At 41.2% G+C, this 21850-nt stretch overlaps 1 protein-coding gene across 1 annotated transcript in view; it reads right to left on the bottom strand.

The window, feature by feature from the left end:
- The window catches only part of DSCAM (DS cell adhesion molecule), a 442603-nt gene that overhangs the window by 350947 nt on the left and 69806 nt on the right, over nucleotides 1-21850 (bottom strand). The window contains 2 exon segments of the mRNA XM_050332764.1: nucleotides 11961-12107; nucleotides 16357-16674. Of these exon segments, the coding sequence (XP_050188721.1) occupies nucleotides 11961-12107; nucleotides 16357-16674 (465 nt within the window).

The following is a 21850-nucleotide window of genomic DNA, read 5'->3' as shown; positions in this document are numbered from 1 at the left end:
TTCTGTATGGTTTATGTCTCCCTAAAGAATAAAATGTGGGTTTACTAAACAATGGTATTTCAGTAGTTACAGCTGGGCAGGATGTTTTACAAAGGGAGGGCAGTAAAAAAATTAAAATCTCTGCTGCTAGAAAATTAGAATCTATTTGTCTCTTTGCTAGTTCAAAAATTAAATTAATTTCCACAGCTGAACCCCAACCTTTTTTTTTCTGAGTGTGTCAGGAATTTGGTTCTGTGTTTTAATGGAGAAGGGAGGGGGAAAAAAAGGGAAAAAAAAGTCCCTAGGCATGCAATTGAAAAACAGCAGTGGTGTATGTCAGCTTTGTTTTCCCTGCTGGAATATATAATCCCTGAACAGAGCCTGCCCTGACCTTCCACAAGTAGCAGGGCAATCGTTCCTGGGGATTTTATGAATATCACTGTCCCTTTGCAAAGAAAGCCACGGATGAAAAGGGAAAAATTAATTTGAATTTGCAGTGAAAGTGAAAGCATCCAGCACTGGGCTGTCCCCCAGCTGGAAGAGAGCCAGACTTGATCCCCGGGCAGGGAGCCAAGGAGACATCCTCGCCCTGGTGCACGACCAAGTTCTGCAGCTGGAGAGTGAAGCTGGGACAGAGGAGGGACCTCTGCATCCTCTTCGGGGGAGATAAAGATATAAAGATGCCAAGGTGTTCATTTTACTGTCCTTTCTTGCTCTCAGCCCACAGAGCAGCAGTAAAGTTTTGCATGGGGAAGCTGCACAGGATAATCCCTCCAGGCCACCACAAGGAAAAAGAAATCCTTCTGAGGAGAAGGAGAGAATGAAACCAAAACATAGAGCTGAAACCACAGAAACACACACAGGATGCACCTCTTAAGTCCAGGTTCCTCACAGTCCTCTCAAAGGTCAAATCACCCCACCTTGAGGTACCCTTGAGTTGGAAGGGACCCACAAGGACCAGAGTCCAACCCTTAGCCCTGCAGGGGACCATCCCCAAGAGTCACACGGTGTGCCTGAGAGCATCATCCAAACACTTCTTGTGCTCTGGCAGCCTTGGTGCTGTGACCACTGCCCTGGGGAGCCTGTTCAGTGCCCAACCACCCTCTGAGGAAATAACCTTGTCCTGAGATTCCAGCCTAACCCTCCCCTGACACAACTTCAGGCCATTCTCTTTGGTCCTGTCACTGGTCACCACAGGGAAGAGCTCAGTGCCTGCCCCTCCTCTGCCCCTCCTCTGTCCCTCTCCAAGGCTGCACCTGATCACTGTCCAGCTTCACAGAGCAGGCTGTGAAACATTCCCTCCTGGCAGGGACCTTCACTGGCCACATCTGTGAGGCAGAGGTGGGTGTCAGCCCCAGGGAGGAAGATCTGGCCCGGGTTAGGGGGAGTTTATCCCTCACACCAGGGCTCAATGCCCAGCCATGCTGCTGCACGAGGGCTCAGCAAGAGCATCCCCTCACCTGAGATGTCAGCAGAGCCAGCATGAATTTTTAACTCCCTCCTGTGTTCACCGAAGCAGCAGCTGCTTTCGGTCCAATTCACTGCACAAGATGTGCAATCTTAGTTTTACGCCGAGGTGAAATCCCCGTATTAATTCACTCTGAGTGCGCACAACAGTCAGTGAGGAATTGGCAGCGTGGAGAGAGAGAGAGAGAGAGAGAGAAAAGGGGAATTTCTGGGATCAAAACTGAACCAACTACTTCAAAATGACTGGAGAGTATTCCATGAAGGCACCCAAACAAACCCAGGGCTGCTCAGGTGGCAGCAGGGGAAAGGAAACTTGCAGGCACAGGAAAGGACACAACGAGGTAGGAAAGAATAAGTGGATATGTACCTACAGCCTTCATTTCACGAGCCCATAATTCTCTCTGGCAGCTGCATGATTAATTCAAAGATTTATTGATTTTTTTTTTTTTTCCTTTCTTGCTCAATCCTGTTGACCTGCTTTTGTTGACGGGTCTGTGTGGATCACACTGCTCTGGCATCACGTTGGTCTCCGTGGCCCTCAGCAAACATTTCGGCTCCTTCAACACCAACAGCGTTCAAGTGCATGGTAAGAACATGCAGAGTTTAGTTTAAACCAAGTAAATGTGAACAAACAAACTGATGGGCTACTTCTGCTGTGAAAAAAATATCTGTAATTGCAATTTTAAAGCAATTTTGATGGGGGTGGTGACATCTCAACAGTTCTATCTTCTTCTGTACTCTCACTTTAATAAGAAAAAGTCACTGGCTCTAAGTTTTCTGGACATTTTGGTACAGCAACTGCTTACAACATAAAATGTTTAGCCTTTGCATCCACCACCTTTTGCAGCAGGATGGAGCATCGACCATTACACAGGTCGAACTCACACACCACATCACAAGCTTTAAAAATGCACTTTATTCTAACTAAAAGGTCACCTGGCCCTCATTGTAACCTTCCTCCAAAGAGAAAACATACATGCAACTAAAATATGCCTTTATAGTTTAGCAACCCAGGTACAACACTGATGCCACAGCAGATGAAACAATCTCCACCAGAGATATATTTCCAGTTCTTTCTAACGAGTCATTCTTCTAATGAGTCTTTCAATTAAAATTGGACTCTCAACAGGGAAGAGAAACCAAATGAGCACCTGTATGGCAAATCTACCACCCTAAAAAAATGGGGATTTATAAACTTAATAGCACCGTGCTCCACAATGTTGTTTTAGTTGAAATCAGTCACTTGTTACAACCCACAAGACTAGACTATTTCTGTTTCTTCTAGATGTCACCTCTAAAGATTTCCTTGGTGATAAAAAGTCTTTGGTTATTAAAAATAACCTAAACAAATCACAGCTGGTGGCAGTTTTGCCATTCTAGTCCTCCCAGAGTGCAGCTAAACCACGTACACAGGCAGAGGCTGTATGGTATAAAGAATTCCCAGTAGCAAGGCACAAACTCATTAAAATGGATCTCACGCATCAATTTTGTCCCCTCATATCAAAACTGTCAGAGCTCATTGGCTGTTTGCTCGGGTTAGACAGAGTTTTGATGGGAAACCTCAAGCATACAGCGGCTTAATGTGGTCACCTGCTTATCCACTGCCTTCAGGAAGGTGACAAGATCACAAGCTGCTGGCAGAGCAGATTTATAAGGAAGAAGAAAATGCTACAACCATTATTTATTTCAAAAGGCAAAAAAATTAAATAACAAAATCAGACCTAAAATCAGCACAGTGATTCATCAAACTGTGTTCCTGCTCCTAGAATTTTGATACCAAATCTGAGCCTTGCTGTCTACAAAGTCACCACCCCCCCCAAAAAAAAAAAAAAAAAAATCCTGCAATCAAACTAAAGCAATAAAAATATTGCTTCAATTATTTAAGAAAAAGTATATGCACCAAAAACCACCTGAAAAAAATCATAAACAAAGAGGAAAGACAAAAATGGAAAAATGTTGAGTGAGCACCTGGGAAGGTTAGCAGCCAGTCTGCTCTAATTTCACCTTTAATAAAGATCTGGTAAACATCCAGTTAATTAAAATGCAGGCCATATTTATTTGAAGGTTTTGCAAAACCCCCGGAGAGAATTAATATTGCAGGGACTTGGAGGGGCCAGAAAAAGCCGGCCAGGCGATGAAATGGGATTCAGCCAGGAAAATGAAAGAAATTTCAAGTACATCTGGGGAGAAAATAATGTGACACAGATATTTCCAGTGAAAGACTAACTGTGTCACTGGATTCAACCATGCTGAAAGAAACCTCTTCATGACTGGCAACATCAATAACAAGGTGGTAAAACAGAACAGTTTGGGCATCAGATTGGATAATGTTATGCATGGTCCAACAGACCCTCAGGCCCAGAGAGAGATGTGATAAGTGCCCATATATATGTATATGTATCTGTACACACACACTGATGGATACAGAGAGGGAAAGGGAGAGCCAGGCATGTTTTATTAAAAAAAAAAAATTAAATATTTGAAGCCTTAACACAGAATACAGAGTTGCAATCTCCCTCTCTCTCTCTCTCTCTTCAATTCACAAGGCAAAAGCAATTCTAAAGAGGGCCTGAATCCAATCAAGTTTTTTCACATGCTTTAATTTAAACAGACAGAAAAATAAATTAAAGAGTTGAGATAAAGAATAGAGAAAGCACTAGGGGGTTGTTGGGTTTGGTTTTGGCTTCTTTGGTTGGTTCTGAAGTGAGCAGAGGAAAACAATCCCTCCCAGTGATGGAAATGGAGGGCTGTCCAAAACTGAGCAGCGACAGAAGGGGGGAAAAATTATGATACACTTGTCTCTTAGACATGCTTCATTACTAAAATGCCAAAGCCACTACTATTATTTGTAAATCCCATTAGTAATTAAAAGTTCTGGATACAGTGACACAGAGCAAATCTTGGCTTTCTGCATTTTAAGCACCAAGACACCCCACCCAAAGACACTTTTCTCCTTCATCTCTCACAAGCAGCCACCAATGTTCTGTGCTCTCAGAACAGCCAAAACACCCCTCACATGGAGGAAAATCTGCAAGTTCCCTCCACAGGAAAATAACAGTCTCCTTGATATTAACACCTCCATTCCACAAGCTTTCCCTGCGCTGATTAAAGGATCAGAAACCACTCTTCTACCACAATAACATCACTCACTTTCCTCTGTGATATCAAAATGTGATTCTTTGACATGTGGATCAGATGCTTTCCACCTTCATCCCCTCAAGTCACTCCAAACACCTGCCTCCCATAAAGCTGCCGAAATCCCTGCTGAATCCAGCACTGAGGACACCACAGCCATAATTTTTAAATGATTCACCTGATCAAAATACTCCAATGTAGTGAAGTAGGAAGGAAGCACAGAGTGGCCAGAGGAAAGGCCATAGAGTCATAGAATCATTTAGGCTGGAAAAGATCTCTGAGATCACCAAGTCCAACCATTAACCCAGCACTGCCACGTCCACCACCAAACCGTGTCCCAGAGTGCCACATCCACGGGTGTTTTTAGCACTTCCAGGGCTGGTGGTTTCACCACTTCCCTGGGAAGCCTGTTCTGGCCATCCTGCCAGCGAGGAAATTTTTCCCAATATCCAATCTAAACCTCCCCTGGCACAACCTGAGGCCATTTCCTCTCGTCCTATCGCTTGTTACCTGGGTGAAGAGACCGACCCCCACCTCACTCCAGCTTCCTTCAACGAGCAGTTTTAAACACAGCTCCTTGCTGAGTTACATTTTTAGTTTACAATGAGACAGAGTGGGAAAAATATTTGCACAAGCAAGAAGTGCTAAGTTTTTACCCTTTCCACTTTCTAATATTATAAGACACTGTCGTCCTAAAAGAGCAGAGCTCTCAGGAAAAAAAAGTGGAAAACCAGCCTTTTGTTAAATAATGTAGGAAATAACTTCTTCCTGGGTCCCTCAGGAAAATAACCTTGCTGAAAGAGAAAGTGAGGAAGCAATATATTGTCTTTGGAGATGGGCAAGTGCACTTTGCAAGTCATCAAGAAGCCTGGAAAACACATTACTGTAACAGCAAACCTACAGCCTGACCTGAGCATGGCTGAATGCCACTCACAGCAGCTTTCCAGGGAGTCAAGGAAGTTCAGCAGATGGAGGGGTTTGGTTGTTGTACTTTTAACCAAAACATTCTGTGCTGTCACAGCTTTGAATAGCAGAATTAAGCCTCTCCGGTAAATTTCCGGTAGAAGGTAGTTTACATACAGAATTTTTTTTATTTTACATATGCTCAAATACCTAAGCATAAAAAAATTGTCCTCTTCATCTCACTCCATGTGGAACCAGGAGAAACCTTGCATCTAAAGCATTCAGTGGTACGGGTGAAATGTAAGATGAATGCCTGTTTTTTGGCAACTCTGGTCGTCATCACTGATGTCAAACTGAAGCAAGAAAGATCATAGCTCATGAGTAGACACAGTTGCAATCAAAGGGCTGGACTTCATCCTTGTGATCATCAACAGCAATCTCATTCTGATCACAGGACTCTGCACACAAGACCACTCTACATAAAGAGATATTTTCTTTTCCTTCCTGAAAGTACAAACCTCTTGGCTGAAAACACAGTGATTGCTCTGTGTGAGCTGAACCTCTGCTGTAATCTCCAAACCCCAGCACAAACTGCAGTGCTGTATTTCAGATGTCACCACGTGATAACTACTGGCAAACACTGACTGCTTGACTGGCAACTGCAGCAGTTCAGAAGAGCCCTTTGTGCACAAAAGAGATCCAAGAGCCCCCGAGCCTTTTAAAGACGAGACTTGAGGAACTGTGTGTAAATAAATAATGCAATTCATTACATCAAATGTAGGTCACTGTACATCAGTGACACTTCTCAAGCCGTGGTCCAGTGTGACTAATTCCTGGCTGATGGGAAGTACCGCGGCTGGAAGGCTCATGTGCTGTCACCAGCACGTCAGTCACAGCCCTTCAGGGAGCTCCATTCCGTCCGTGCTCACCCACCTTCCCTCAGAGCTGCTACTCCTTCAGTGCAGCCTCAACTATGCCATTGTGCACAGTCCATATTATCTGTCTGTCTCCTTTTCTGCCTTTTTTTTTTTTTTTTTTAAGCAGTCACACTCCATGTATAAATCAGATGTCATTAGACGGGAACATGGCAATTCAGAAAGGTCAGGGCACGAACCTATTCATGATCCTGCTCCTGGCACTGAGCTACTCAGACACACAGAAAAAAATTCCAAATCCCTTGCAGTTATCAGCATCAGGATAGGAGGGATTCATAACAGAAGTACAGTATGTAGTGACAGACCCGTGTTAACTCTTCAGTTTTTCTCTTTGTTTACAGCTGTTCTCCGTTCTGCTCTGTGCTCTCTGCTGATCCCTGGACGCTGACCTTCAACTTTAGCAAAGCCTTTCTGCTCTCCTTCCCCTACAGCCACACCCATCCTTTGCTCTCTGCGGGACTAATTAAGGCGTGGATGGACGCTGCTCTCTGTTTTTACCCAGGCAGAGCAGAACCAGCAGTTATTTTACTTTCCTTTCTAGCTCAGCTTCACTGTTCTGTACATAAAGAAGGAATGAACCAAGCAATAGAATCCCACCTGCCTGGCACTTGCTCAGTGAGAGCAGAAGCACAAAATCTGTGGCACTTTTCTACACTATTGTTCCTTGGTTTTATGGCTGTTATTACAAAAACATTCTTTGCTGCATCCTTTGGTCCTGCAGGACCTTGGCTGTTGTCAACTGTTACAAGGTCAACACAAAGCTGGTTCCAAAAGTCTCTTTTCTTTGGGAATGCTTTGTGAAGGAAAGCAGTAAGAGGGAAAGGAAGCTTTTGAGCGAGGTTTATGCAGCTATCCATCATACAGTGTTCTAGGAGGATTTAAGCTTTTGTGTTTAGTGTCATCTAATGAAAACACATAAGAGCTGGTTACTGATCCAAGAGAACACTGCACATCATTACTTTCCCTGTTATAATTCAAATGAGTTTCAGACCCAGTCTCAATTCCAATGACAGTATCAAACTCTTTAGAATAAAGTAGAATTTTCAGAAGAGAGCCTGAAGTTCCAGCTGCAGAGGTTGGTGCAGCAGTAAACTTGCACTTTGTGAGCCCCTTGAGACTTCTCAGAACTACCATCAGTCCTTCTATTTTGCTGACACCTCACAGCTTCTTAGGCAGCACAGGCACCTCTGCACAGTTTGACTGCTTTTGCTAGAGGACACAAAGAGGCAAATACAACTCACTTGATGCATCTGGAGCAGACTGACAACTGCCAAGGTCTGCTGTTGTCCTTCTCTGTCAGAGAGTTTGTAACAGCTGAATGCAGTGGAGATGGCTGAATATTTCATCTCATTATTATTATTCAAAATGGAACTTTCCAGTATGAAAATATTTTTGTGTATTATTTGCTGTTGGAGACCAGGGCTTTCCACTTTTCCTCAAAATAGATTCATCCAAGTAATTGGGTTTTGCCTTGCTTTAAAAATCTTTTTTTTTTTTCGTTTGTTTGCTACCTTGGCCCCTAGAGGACACCCTGGAAAAGCTTTTTGGCCTCAGATTTGCTGCCACGTGGAAAGACAAAATGTAGGAGCAAAACTCCAATTATGTAGCTGTTCCCCTGAGAGACAGACGAGCACATGCACACCTTTTCAGTCTGCAGCTGTCCTTGCACATGGAGACTTCATAAAAATTGATATTTCTACCTCCAAACATGGGCACCTTCCCGTTTATTGAACACGGAGTCTGACCTATTGGGATACTCCTTGGAAATGCTCCAGCAGTAGGTCTTAATATGTTTCAATTCCCAATTACTTTACAATAACCTGGAGGCATGACATAAAATTGCAGCCAGGAAACAGAAGATGGTTTTGCCCAGCTCTATTTTTTTCCACACTTTGATTACTGTGGACATCATTGTGCTCTCTGAAAATTAAGCATACAGACAAAAGCAGATATGCTCAGAAAACACCATTCTGTTTTAATCAAGCAATACCCTTCTCAAACACTCTTTCTAAAAGGGTAGGATATTTTTACATTATTAAAGTAAAAACACTGCTTTTCTTGTGGGTTTTTTTTGTTTGTTTGTTTAAAATTTTACATGTATATAAAAAGAGAGCTGGTATCTAGATCAGTAACAGCTGCAATAAAGGATTCTGGTTCATCTGCAGATCTCTCTATCCTAGTAGTCAGAATTGCACTACAGATAGACAGGTATATGAAATATTTACTCTAAACTGTTCTTGGAAATATTGCATTGGAGTTTAAGTCATGCAGAAAAGAAAAAAAAAATCTTCTCTGTTGGTCCCCTTGCTTATAAAGCTTCCCCACTGAAAAGCTTCCCTGTTTCCTGCCATAGGGGTCTTCCATTCCCTGCTGTAAGGTTTAAGCTTCCTGGGCTACTTGTGTCTTCCATTTTAAATGGATAAATTATCCCAATGAAAATCACAGAAGTGTAGAATGGTTTGGGTTGGAAGGGCCCTTAGGGCTCATCCCTGCCATGGGCAGGGACACCTTCCACTATCCCAGGCTGTTCCAAACCCTGTCCAACACTGGGCACTTTCATGGATGAGGAATCTACAACTTCTCTGGGCAACCTGTGCCAGGGCCTCCCCACCCTCCTAGGGAAAAATTTGTTCTTAATATCCAATCTAACCCCGCTCTCTGTCAGTTTGAACCCACTCCCCCTTGTCCTATCACTACATGCTGTTGTAAAGAGTCTCTCTCCACCCTTCTTGCAGCTCCCTTCAGAAAACATTTTTCTCATCTTGATCCTCTTCCCCACCTTTTTTTGACTTTGCTCTTTCTTGTTGTTCCATAAAGACTACCTTGTTTTCCCAAAAAAGTCTTGTCCACCTCAAACCACAATAATCATCCTTCTCCAAGTGTGTATCTTTTTATATTCTTGCTCTTTCATGGCAGAGGTTTCCCCTCAAGGTGACTCTCATTTTTGCTGATGCTAATGAATAATCAATAGATCAGTTATATTGACCAAGAAGAAGAAAACAAATCAGAACTTGATATTTCCGATATTTAATGGTGAGATTAAAAGCACACTAATTAATCTGGTCTAGCACAAAGGGAAAAAAAAACCAAACCACACCAAACATGCAAGCTGGGGCTGTATAAGCAAGAATATGCATTTCCTTGGATTATTGATCATTAGGGAAACAGCTCAATAGTCATGTTATGTCTTGCATCCTATTCATCAGCACTGGCATTTTAAGACAGGCTTGATCAATACCTCTCATTTGGGTTCATGGCCAGATTACTGCAAAATTGATCATGGGCAAAACTCAAGCCAGTTGTTTTATGAAACATGGGTGGGTTTGGGTTTTCAAATGCTCTCACTATTAAGCTGCAGTCACAGAGTATTAAATGGTGAACAAACAAATCTTGCCATCCCTGTGGTTAAAGGGGAGCGATGCCTCCCTCCTGCCCTGGCATGACAGGTAGCACTGACCTGTCATCTAACCTGTGATTTCATTTCTGAAACTAAATCTCTTCCGTGACATGACCCCCAAGGGGATAAACTGAAATTTTTAATAGCATCAGTTGTAATGAATTATGTTTTATTTCCATTTAGGGTTCTGCCAACTGCAGAGTTAAGGGATTGTGAGATAATTAGAAACTTGTTAAAGTTTGTAATAGATGTTTTATGATGGTAGCCTTGTCAACCACAGCCAGAGGTTGCATTAAGAAAAGTAAATTCTTAGATTTAGGTCTATATAGTTAAATGTTATTATACAGTTTTATCCCCCAAAGTTTCATATTAAAACCAATATAATCCAATCAAAATGAAATTGTCTATAAGTAGAAGCCATGGTGGTCTGCAGAACTGCCATATTTTCTTCCCTAAAGAAGGGATTACAGAGACCTGTGTGCCCTATTCCTGATTCCAGGGGGAAGGGCAGGATTGAGCCACTCAGGGATATCACAAAGGTACAAGGTACTAAAGTTCAGCTCATTAAAAAAAAATCAGATTGAGAGGTTACCATCCATGTTGACTGAGAAAATATGCATTTTTTTCTTGTGATTCATAACGAACAAACTTTAAAAAAATAAATTAAGGTAGTTAACCACACAGACAGACACTTTTTTTCTCCAGCCAATACTCACACATACAGATAAAAGTGCATCATGTAGCAGCCTATTTTGAGATGAAGGAAAATAACCACATCCATCCACTGTTGCATTAAATAATCATACTTCTGATAATCTCAAGCTCATTTCTGTATCGTTATTTAAAGAATAATGGAAAGCTTATTTGTGTATTTAAATACAACTCTGACTCGTGAACACACTCCATTTCAGTTGCCCAATGACAAAAATAACATTTCCTATTAAAATCTGAGAGCATAATAAGGAAGTGAATTCACCAGGCTTAAACAGTGCACCAGTAATGCAGAACAACTGATCATCAGTTACATGGTACTTAAATATCTACCAAATCCTTAGAAAGCTCTTTGAAACACAGTTTTGGAAAAAAAAAAAAACAGAACAAGGTGATGTCAGGAATCAATAAAACACAGAGAGGAATGAAATCTATAATATGAGTCATAATAGAGACACAGATATTTCCATCAATTTGTCAGAAAGAAAAGATCATTAATATCCTGAGGACATTAGAAAAACATTTCCACACACTGAAGGATCATAAACACGAATGTATTCTTAAATATATTCTGCAGCAACATTTAACTCAGACTGTTTTTTTCCATTCTGCATAACCCTGGACCGATACATTTCCAATTTCTTCACACATAAATCATTTGTATGTGTAACAACAGCAGCATGTGTGCAACACATAGAATTTAGATATGTACTGCACTGAAAATATTATCCCCACATTTTCCTTCTCCCATAAATTTCTTAGAATGTTTGTGCTTTAAAATGTTAGGTATTCTTTGCCTGAATTCCCTGTACTTCCTGAAAAATGCCTCACATTTCCTCACTTTGCCAGTAAATAGATTAATGCACATAACTGCTTTAGCATAGATTGTTTCACTTCAATATGTTCAGATTATGGCACAGTTTACCCTGTGCTGAAGCCTCCAGTGTTATCTGTGAAGATATCTGGGATTGAAATGCTGTGAAAGCATAAATATCAATTACATACCTCATTTAAACATAACCAAACAAATTTAGACTCTGGATTTCTTCTAATCCATGAGTAGCATTGCAAGTTAAAAAAAAAACCAATTACAACCCAGCACATGTTTTATGACACTCAAATTTCTTTGGCACGTGGGAGTCCTTTATCAAAGTTAAAACACAAACCCACTTCCACAGCACCAGAAAGCTGGTTTTATGTCTGGTATAAAACAAAAACCATGTTATTTTCCCCTCAAGCAGGGCTGTCTGAAGCCTTCACGTCACACACCCAGTCACAGGGACGCAGCAACGCTGAAGTGAAAGGATGACATCCCGTCCAGCTATAATTGACTCTGAGGAAACATCAGGCATTTGGGGAGGGAGGAGGGGCAAAAAACAACCAGGAAACATCCCTGCCAGTGCCAGCTGGGAAGGAAAACCATAAGAGCCTACCTGAGACAAGCGAGACTGTGTCTTTCTCCCATGAGACAACAGTGATGTATGCCTCCACAGAGGAGGGGATAATGCACTTGAACACTGCTACATTGCCTCTCATGGCTTTCTGGTCCTCCACACGGACTGTATAGGGTTCCCGTAAAACTGGAGGGGGGGAAAAAGAGATGCCATTAAACAAGTTGCCCTCGCACACCTCATCCATCTCCTCGGTCAGCCTCGCAAAGCCCCCACCCCCCCCCCGAGAAGGTGGCTCAGGTTGTGAGCTCTTCTGCCTCAGTAAAAAGGACACCCTTTTGCAAAGTTAGTAGTTGAAAGCGTTGCCAGAGCTTTTTGTTTCCTCAGAATGTGCGTGTCACCGTTCCTGTGCTCTTCCCCCGCCTCATCCTGAGGTAAGAACTGCGTGTGGATGTGGGTAAATGGTGTTATGCCTCCTCCTGTCACTTGTCTAGTTTGTCGTGCCATGTTTCCCTTCATGAAGGGTTTTCTGCCCTATCAAAGGGCACGAGGAACACGCAGGTTCTGTGTGTGAATTAGACATCCAGAGGGGAGAAGGGAAGGTCAGTGTGATTTAGGATTTTTAAAGAAGTGAGAACCAAAGGAAAAAATCAATGGAGGTGACAGCAAGAGAAAAACCAAAGTGTCTCAGAAACACAGAGAAATGAGAGTACGTAAGGTAAGAGCTACACTGAATTGACCAGCCCTGAAAGAAATCAGATAATGGTAAGAGAACAGAAACAAGACCATTATTGCAGCAAGTAAAAACATGTTATAGTAAAAACCAGCCCGATTCAAAAAACACTTAGGTGCAGACTTACTTGTCTCGCATCTGAAAGAATTAAATTAATGAACAGAAAATAAAGAGCACAGCTGGATGGACCGAGAGGATAAAAGCACAGCTGGAGAAATCCCAATATTGCTGGGATGATATGCAGTTGCGTGGTGTAGGAGAATGGAAAGAAGGAAAATCTTGGCTCGGAAATAATTCCATGAAGAATTAAGGGATGAAAATTTCTGTGAGCAACGGTTGGAGAAGGTGGTAGAGCAGTGAAAAGACAGATGTTGTCCACTACAACATGTAAATGGGTAAGACAGGACAGGCAAAGCCAGTGAATCCTTTTCAGAGTTCACAAAAGCATTTCTATACACCAGGAGCACTGGGATTTCTAAGAGCCAGCCCCATTTACAATGCATTTCATGAAAAAAAAAAAAAAAGGCAGGGTACTAAGATGTAGCTGTAGACTTCACAAATGCAAACACCATCAAGTTTTCAGGACCAGCGCTACCACTGCAAGAAGGAAGAGTGAAGTTCTCCACCCCAAACCTTGCTGTAACAACATAACTGTTAGAAGCCCTAACTAAAAAAATAAATTTAATAAAAATAAATTCAATTAAAAATTAAATATCTTTTTTAAAAGAAAAAAAAATCCATTTTCTATTTAAGATAGACACCACTAGTTTTTAAGAAAATAATTTATTTTTAATCAAAGGTTAAGATTCCTAACCCTGTTGTGTTAAACTGATATTTTAAACACTTTAATGCAGCGACTTTACAACAGTGGCTGCCCTGTGATGAAGCAGCCTCCTAATCTTGTTCTACACTGAGGGAATGGCACATAGATCATCTTAATGAGGCTGACTTTTGTCTAAGGCTCCTGCTCCAGCCATCATTTACAGAACAGGCCTGTTTAGCAGCAATATCCTAACACACTGCTAAAGGTATTTGTACTTTTCAGAGCAGTTGGCCATTTTGAAAATCTGCCCAAAACCACAGAAACCATGTGGAGCACAAAAACTATAGAGAGGTTTATTCACATCCTAGCTTAAAAAAATTTACATTACTATGATTTAGGAGGCCCCCCAGCTATTTCCAGATCGTAGTTTTGACAGTTCCCATGAATAAACTGATGATTTTTACTTTCAAATTTTTTATTTTTTTTTAAATCCCAAGTCCCCAAGTCATTAATTTATATGAGAATTTCTTTGCTAAAAAAAATATACTCTTCCCTGCCACGACTGCACAAGGAATCTTGAAGTTAAAAAGGAGATATGCACCTTTAATCCCAGGTGGGACAGGCCTGGAAGAGGGTTGGGTTTGGGTTCACCGGTGTGGGAGATTTGTTTTTGGAGGGGGTGGGGATGTGTGTTGCACTACATGCAAAATTACATGAAGAAACACAATTACAATAATTTGTGAGCTGGAAGTTTTGTATCTGCTTCCCATACCCTTGGGGAAACAGGTAGATGAGGCTCAGACTTTCTCCAGACTTTCTCCATTCTCTCTGTGAGAATGGGCAGAGCTGTGTCAGTCTTTGAGCTATGAACAGGAGCTCCACAAAGCTGCTGCATTTTTAGGAAACCCTGTTGCTGTTGGAGGGGCACTGGAAGCAGGAGGAGATAGAGAAGGGATTAGAAAAGGCCCCTCCAAAATCATGCTGATCAGGGCCAACCTGAAATAGTGCTCAGATTTCTCATGAAAGCACCACATAAACAAATGAAATTCGTAATTCCACATTTCGGCAGCGCAGGGTTTATCACCTGAGCATGAAATGCACTTAGTGCTTCGCACTGAAGGCTCTCAAAGTTGTGTTTTGCTGTGAATGATGAGCTACACAAGCCTTTGGAAAAGATGTTCACTAATAACTGTTGTCTGCCATCAGGCACAATGACACCTCTGACACAAAGTTTCAGTCCGCATGAAGGAAGGGGACTTGTTTAACTTGTTATCCAAACCTCAGATTAACTGAGAAATTGAGTCAAATGGAGAAATAAGTGGTAAAAGGTTAAAAAAGGGAAAGAAAAGAGGTAAAGGGGCATTTCTGACTTGGCCAAAAATAAAAAAAGTTATTAACTTATAAGTCAAGCAGCTACAGCTGCTACTGCAAAGCCCTGATTCCAGGTCCTTTTTCTATTTGCAAAGTTTATTTCTCAAACAGAGCAAGATTTCTTTTGGGGTCACTGTGTCACTGCTGGGCAATAAACAGAGCTACATCCTATCATCCCTACCATCTGCTTTACACCTAAATGGACACCAAGCAAGACACTGCAAGTTTTAGCCTCCTTTACGTCACTCTTAATTTATCTAAGAAATAGAAAAATTAGAAACTAATACTGGGAAAAAACACTGATGCCCAAAAGATGTTCAAAATTGAGAAACACAAACAAATCCACACATGAAAAAAGTATATTATGTTGTCTCTGAATGTAATTCTGAGAGACAACTTGCCCACAAATCCATGAAAGTAAAACCAAAAGCACAAAAACCAGAAGTGAGTTTCAACCATTAAGTTGGTTACAGCGTGTTCTTATGAATCTTTGATTTTCAAGCTTTTCTTTGTGGACAACTGAACATTTTCATAAGAAGCACAGACCATTATGGAAACTCCCCATATATGTAACACAATAACTTGCTTCTTGTGCAAGAAAACCCACTTTTCTAGACTAAAATTTTAATGAGACATGAATTTCATGGAAACCTGGTTTTTATTCTCGCCTTCCCCATTGTCTCCAAACGACAGATCTCTGAATGTTAACTTATTGTTAAGAAGAAGAGAATACATTTTCCTATTTAAAAAGAAAGTCACGGGGAAATCTACTTGCTAAGTGTCCATGGTTTTCCCTGTGAAAGTCCTGTGAAGACAGATCTCCAAAGGAAAGATAATTCCCTCCTGGGAAAAGCCAAGCTTAGCTCCAACAACAACAAAGAGGTTCTGTGGATTTGCATTTGCCAAGGGTCAGTCCCGGACTACTTTTTGTTTGTTTGTTTGAGTATTTTATTTAACTGAAAAAATCTTCAAAAACCACGCAATCATGTGTTGATGTGTTGTAACAAAAGGCCTGATTTTGATCCCACTCTAATTCCCCACTGGCTGACCCAGCCAGTAGAGAAAACAGAATGCAAAACCATTGTGCTCATTTGCATCTTTCAGCTTAAAGAGGAAGCACTGCCCGTGGACCCACAGCAGTTGCTGAATCATTGCACAGGACACAGGTTTTTCCTCTCAAAATAGAGCACAAGTGACTACAGGCAAATGAGAAGGGATGTGATTAGGCAAACATCCCTCTTTTCTTCCAGCCCCTTTACAAAACATCCAAAGACTCATCTTTTTCCCCTCACAGCTCTGTAATGTGTAAGCATGGTCTGATTTCATTATCTGTTTGTTTTTCCTTATATTTGTGCTCAGCTGATTAAGATCACTGGAAAACTAACTTTTTACCCCAAAAATAATTCAAACTAAGGAGGAAAGAATCCAGGATTTTACTGAATATTGTTGAGAGTTCAGAGGTTACATTTCTGTCCAATCTCCCTCGATTTACAGCTGCTGCTGCCCTTTGAAACACCAAAATTTCCCCCCTCCCCAAGCCCCTTCAAACCCAAATAAATGACTGTCCTTACCAGCCTTAATGTGAACATCCTGACTCCTGATTTTCCCTGAAGGATTTTCAGCTGTGCAATAGTAAGTGTTATCATGGATTAAGTTATTAAAGCTTGAAGGAGGGAAGGGGAAAATTTGGAGAGTGCCATTGGGGTGGACGTGGCGGATCCCTGGGACATCGTAGATCTCCTCGCCCGTCGCTAGGTACCATCTGAGCGTCACAGGGGGGATCCCTGCAGCTGGACAGGGGACCAGTGTCCCTGTGGTGCTGGCAAACACTACCTCTTGCAGAGATGCATTGACAAAGTATAGACTGGCGTGTAGCTCTTCACTGAAAACTGCAAGACAAAAAAAAAAAAAGAAAGAGAAGAAACGTTGAAAATCGAAGAAGTTTCGGCCGCGCGCGAAACAATTCGACAACACCGAGCTCGAATGTGACGCCCAGAGAAGGTAATCAAAGCATCTGGATCCCGAGGCAAGCTCTAATAAAATGTTCCTTGTTTTCAAAGGAAATATCACCAGATTAAACACACTAAGTGTAGGTAAAACGAGAAACTCCTTTCAGTGTAAACTGATACAGGTCCGTTCGCTTTTGCGTTTGCTGGTGCAGCACTTTTTGTGAGCCCAGCAAAAATGTAGTAATCTACTTTTATGATATTTCTACCAACTAAATTTCTGCCTGGAACACAGGCAGTTTCTGTTAGCATCTCTAAAATTATTTCTACAGTCTTTCCATGGCAAAAATGATGCACAAAGTAATAAAAAGAACTGAGCCAACAGTGGAAGAGATCCCCATAATTCCTCAGTTATTATAGATATCTCTACTTAATACAGATGCAGCTTAAAAATAGATTATATCACTTGGTCAGATCTTTCTAACAAAGACCTATAAACCTGGCTAAAAAGCACACTTGTGATGCTCTTGGTTCTGCCACCCATGTGACTGGAGTCCTCCTCCCAACCAGAAACTTTGGATTCTATTGCACTGAAAAAAGTCTGTATTGCTCAGAGCATAGGGTTAGCCCTCTTTCCTCTGAACACTCCTGCCAGGGGTTATTCTGCTGTTACCCAGAGGGCTTCAAAGTTCCAGGTGGCTTGAAGGTTCCCCAATATTTCATCCAAACTACCTTCCCAATCTTCTCTGTCTGAGAGCACATCAGCATAACACATGATTTTTGTTTTCCAGTAAATGGTAGGATACATTCCAATACCACCACTCTGCTTCACATTTCCTAATAGTGCTCACTTGTGAAAAACACACCAGTTTAGCTTGACACAAACACAGAAACTTGTGTCTCGAATGTATCTCGAATGCAGTCGATTCTGACATGATTTTCTAAAGCAAGTCTGGTAAGGAATAAGTTTCTGAAAAGGTGACCATAGTGCAACAAGCCCCAGTGAGACATATTTCAGTTTTGCCTTCATTTGCACAAGATGGATTCTCTTATCCTGCAGAAAGAACTTGTAATCCCAATCCTAAATCATGAAGTGCCTTGTCTACCTCTGCCTCTTATGGTAACCTGGAGCACAAAATAAGCTGTTTTATCCTTCTCTCTTTTGGTATCCTGAGAAGACATAAGGTGGGAAGGTGTTGCCCTCTAAATATCATCTTGATAGTGACCATGGGGAGAGACTCAAAAGAGAGCAAAGCTGGCTCTGGGAATCCCTAGAAATAGAAAAGTAAGGGAGACACTCCCCAATAAATAAAGATGTCTGGCAGGCAGGAGACAGACAGATAAATGAGCACCACAGAGAAGGATGAAAGGCACTTGGAGACTCAGAAATGAGGAATTTCAAGCACTGGAGCTGAGCCCCTGCATACAGATAAGACAGGAGCTACTACAGAATAAAGTCCCTTGCAAAAAACAAATTCCACCTAGTTGGTGCACCCCCCAGGAGAAAGCTGGGTACCTGGAAAACAAAAATAGTCATGATAGGACTAAGCCCAGGAAGAAGCAGGACTGAATAAGATGGTGCCACTTTTACATAATCACAATTCTAATTATAGTTGTACTTTGAAGCAGAGAACAGTATTGTTGGTAACATAATAGAGAACTGAAAAAAAGAAAAAAAAAAAAAGGAAAGAAGAATTTGGCATTGTTCATCTGCTGTTCAAGCCGTTCTCCACAAATACAAATGAAACAATCAACAGGGCATTTTAATTTCCATTGGCCAACAAGACAGTCGTGTAGAAGTAATAAACACAATTCACATTTGCCAACTTTTATTATGCTGTACTGCTTCTTAACACGTATTCAAGCAAAACCAGTAGGTTCCCTGGCCAAGAACAAAGAGGTGAATACCAAATTAGAAATGCCATAAAATTAGGGAATATCAGGAACTCCATTTGACACTTCCATAGAATCTAACTTTCTAATCAAATGCAGCACAGCTGAACTAGAGACTCGTACCAGCAGCACATAACAATGAATTTTTCCAGCTGCTTTGCATCCCCTGTAGAAGCTTTCACTACTTTTGACAAACTTTCCATCCATCAGCCTATACAATAGTGCTTCATTTTGAAGCAGCATCTGCTGCACATTCATCTTCATGGCAGCCCCAAACACACCAAGATCCCTGGAAAATAATTGTAGTGCTGTAATGCACACACATAAACACAGTGCTGACAATCCAGATGCATTTTGTGGTGGAAAACACTGTGTAAGCTACTTGGAGGCATTCAACAACATTGAATTGCAGAAGCCTTTTATTAAAAAGATATTTCTCTGTAACGTTCCATAGGAAGAAAGTGATTAACTGAATAACAGAAGAATTGATTTATCCCAACCTGACTGGAACTGAGACAATTCAAAGATGATATGCAATTATATGTTACTTAATGGTAAAATATGATCCAGCTAAACAAGGTGTTTTCCAGCAAGCTCAGACCAAGAGTTGCAAGGGAGAGCTGTAGAGGAAATTGATGGAAGTTACTGATATAAAACAGCAAAGAGAAATACCTGAAGAAAAGAGAAATACCTGAAGAACCAAGTTAATAAATAAATAAATGAAAGGTCATCATAAAAGAGAAGACAGAACTGAATCAGCTCACAGTCGAGTGACTGCACTTGACCTGGACAGAGATGACATCAGATGACACTGGTTGGTGGTGCAAGAGAAGAAAAGGCAAAGATTCCTCCTAAATAAGGTTTATTTATTACTAAATCAATAATTCTTGAGAGAAACAGGAGGAAGCACCACAGCAGTGCTCAGTGGATGCCCCAGCTGAAATGAGAGGCTGACAAACAGTCTGCACCTGCAAGAATTTTGGGGCGAGAAGACAAAGATCTGTGCCCTCAGCTGCGTGGTTAAAGGAGCACATCAACAGTTTGTGAGATCAAGAGACACAGGACAGGAGACACTTCTTGATTCTAAGGTTCAATAGGTACCATCATTCTCCTCATACAAGAGCAGGAAGGGAGGAAGGGGAGGAGGAAGCAAGGATAGGGGGAAGGGGATGGATAAATGTTTTTTCTTTCCTTCACCCTTCTCTATGCCCTCCTTCAGACTGCTTAACCTGCAAGAACCTTTACCCAAATGACACCAAAAGTGAAATCTTCATTGGAGCTTGCAGGTAAGAGAAGGAAATGTTATATTTTGTATTGCCAGAACGCAATGGAGGAACTTGGTGTTGTACACGTCCCTTTCATCATGTTCTCTTTCACCTTTTAGTAAGTTTAAATAACACCTTTGTGATTTTGTAGTTATCTTTTTGGGCCTTGTGTTCTTCCAAAGACCTCTTCCCATATCCTGCAACTGTCCATTTTAAGCCCCATTTTTCTCTTCAGTTCTTAAAAACAACAGAGAACTCAGCATACTCAAAAATATTAAGGCAATGTCTGTGAACAATTAATTGAAGTTTATATTTAATTCACCTTCCCTGCCCATTTCAAGGGCTAAATACTAGCCCTGTAATGCTTTTGCAAGTGGAAAGTTTGGTCCTAAATGAATTAACAATTTCAAAAGTAAGGAGGAAAATTAGTTCTCATCCCTTTGATTAATCAAATCCAGCATGAAATATTTATATAGATAAAATAAAAGATATGAATCAAAGTGAAAGTCTGGAGCGAAGAGACCACTGAGATTATTTAGATAAAATAAAAATCAAAGTAGGAAAGATAAATTATGTAATTAAGCAGTCGACTGCTCTCCTGCACTACAGCAGGTTTATAGCAACAGCCTTGACTGTCTTACAGTGGAACATCAGGTTTGCCACAGCCTTGGACATCAACATTTCATCTCCTTTTCTCTGGAACTGGGCAACAATCAAACATTTTCTTCAGATTTAACAGATTACATAAGGTGTCACCTTCAAATTTAATATTTTTTTCACTGTTAAATGCAGCCACCTAAACACAAGAGTCATAGAAGCAAACAGAATGAGTACAATAAAAGCAGAGGGGAAAAAAAAAAAAAAGAAAATAGGAAGAGGACAGCGTAGAATAAAGTGTCTGTCAGAAATCAGTGATCCAAGAGCATCCCTTTTCCTGAAAGTTTTTCCCAGTGCTGACACTTGCAGTCTGCAACTGGAATGGCAGATGCCTGGGAATGCTTTGTACCATGATGGGACGACACATTCCAGCACAAGACAGCTCTGCCAGTCGGGAGGATTTGTTCCAGGCACCTTCTCAGCCACAAAAAGCAGGGGCAGAGGCACATTCCCTGAAGTATTTCAGGGATTAAGAACCCAGGTATTCTTATCAACGCACCAAGCTCTAATCAAAGCTTAAGAAAAACGATAAAATATTGACAGTCTGCCTGGCACAGGCACGAGCCTAAAAGCACCCACCCTTTGCCAGTCCTGACACCAACAATTCTTAAACACATCTCCAGAATTTTCTTTCAGAAAATTCAAAGTCAAGGCTTTTTTTTTTTTTTTTGGTGTTGATTTCGTTGTGGTTTGGTGGGGGGAGGCAGCACATAAAAAGCAATAGGAGAATCCCTGCAAAAAACCCAAAGATGTTCCCTTTCGCCCCCAAAAGAGTGTAGGGAAGGGAGGCATAAAGGAGATTATCTGCCAAAATGAAAGGAAGGTGGAAGTCAGAAGGAGCCCTCAAGAAGGGATCTTTAAAAGAAGTCCTGAGGATCCCACATCTCAGGAGAGATCTTATGCAAGCAAGACACCTCCTTTTTCACTGGCCTGAAATCAGAGTAGGAAGCAGGCAAGGAGGCATCATCTTAATCATAACCATTAAAGACATATGGTTATTAGGTGGAGACCTAAATATACTGAAAGCCCCAAATACAGCAAAACAATTGAGAAATTTATAAAGCAGAAAAATTAAGCCCCGTTTTCCGTGTGATCAGTGAAAAACACTGAAATCCTCATTAGCAGAGGAAAATAAAATACTGATTTTTCACTCTAAAGACAAATATCTTTTAAGACAATTTAATGGAATTCATCTAAAAAGCACTCAAAAAAAACCCAAAAAACCAAACCAAACACCAAAACCAAAAAAAACAACCAAACAAACCCAAAACATTTGTAAGAAATACTGAAGACAACTAAACAAT

This window comes from Myiozetetes cayanensis, unplaced genomic scaffold (assembly GCF_022539395.1).
Source record: "Myiozetetes cayanensis isolate MyiCay16 unplaced genomic scaffold, myiCay2020 scf5-8, whole genome shotgun sequence".
Taxonomy (NCBI): Eukaryota; Metazoa; Chordata; class Aves; order Passeriformes; family Tyrannidae; genus Myiozetetes; species Myiozetetes cayanensis.
Note: the sequence above shows the minus strand (reverse complement) of the source record. Positions and strands in the feature narration are given on the sequence as shown.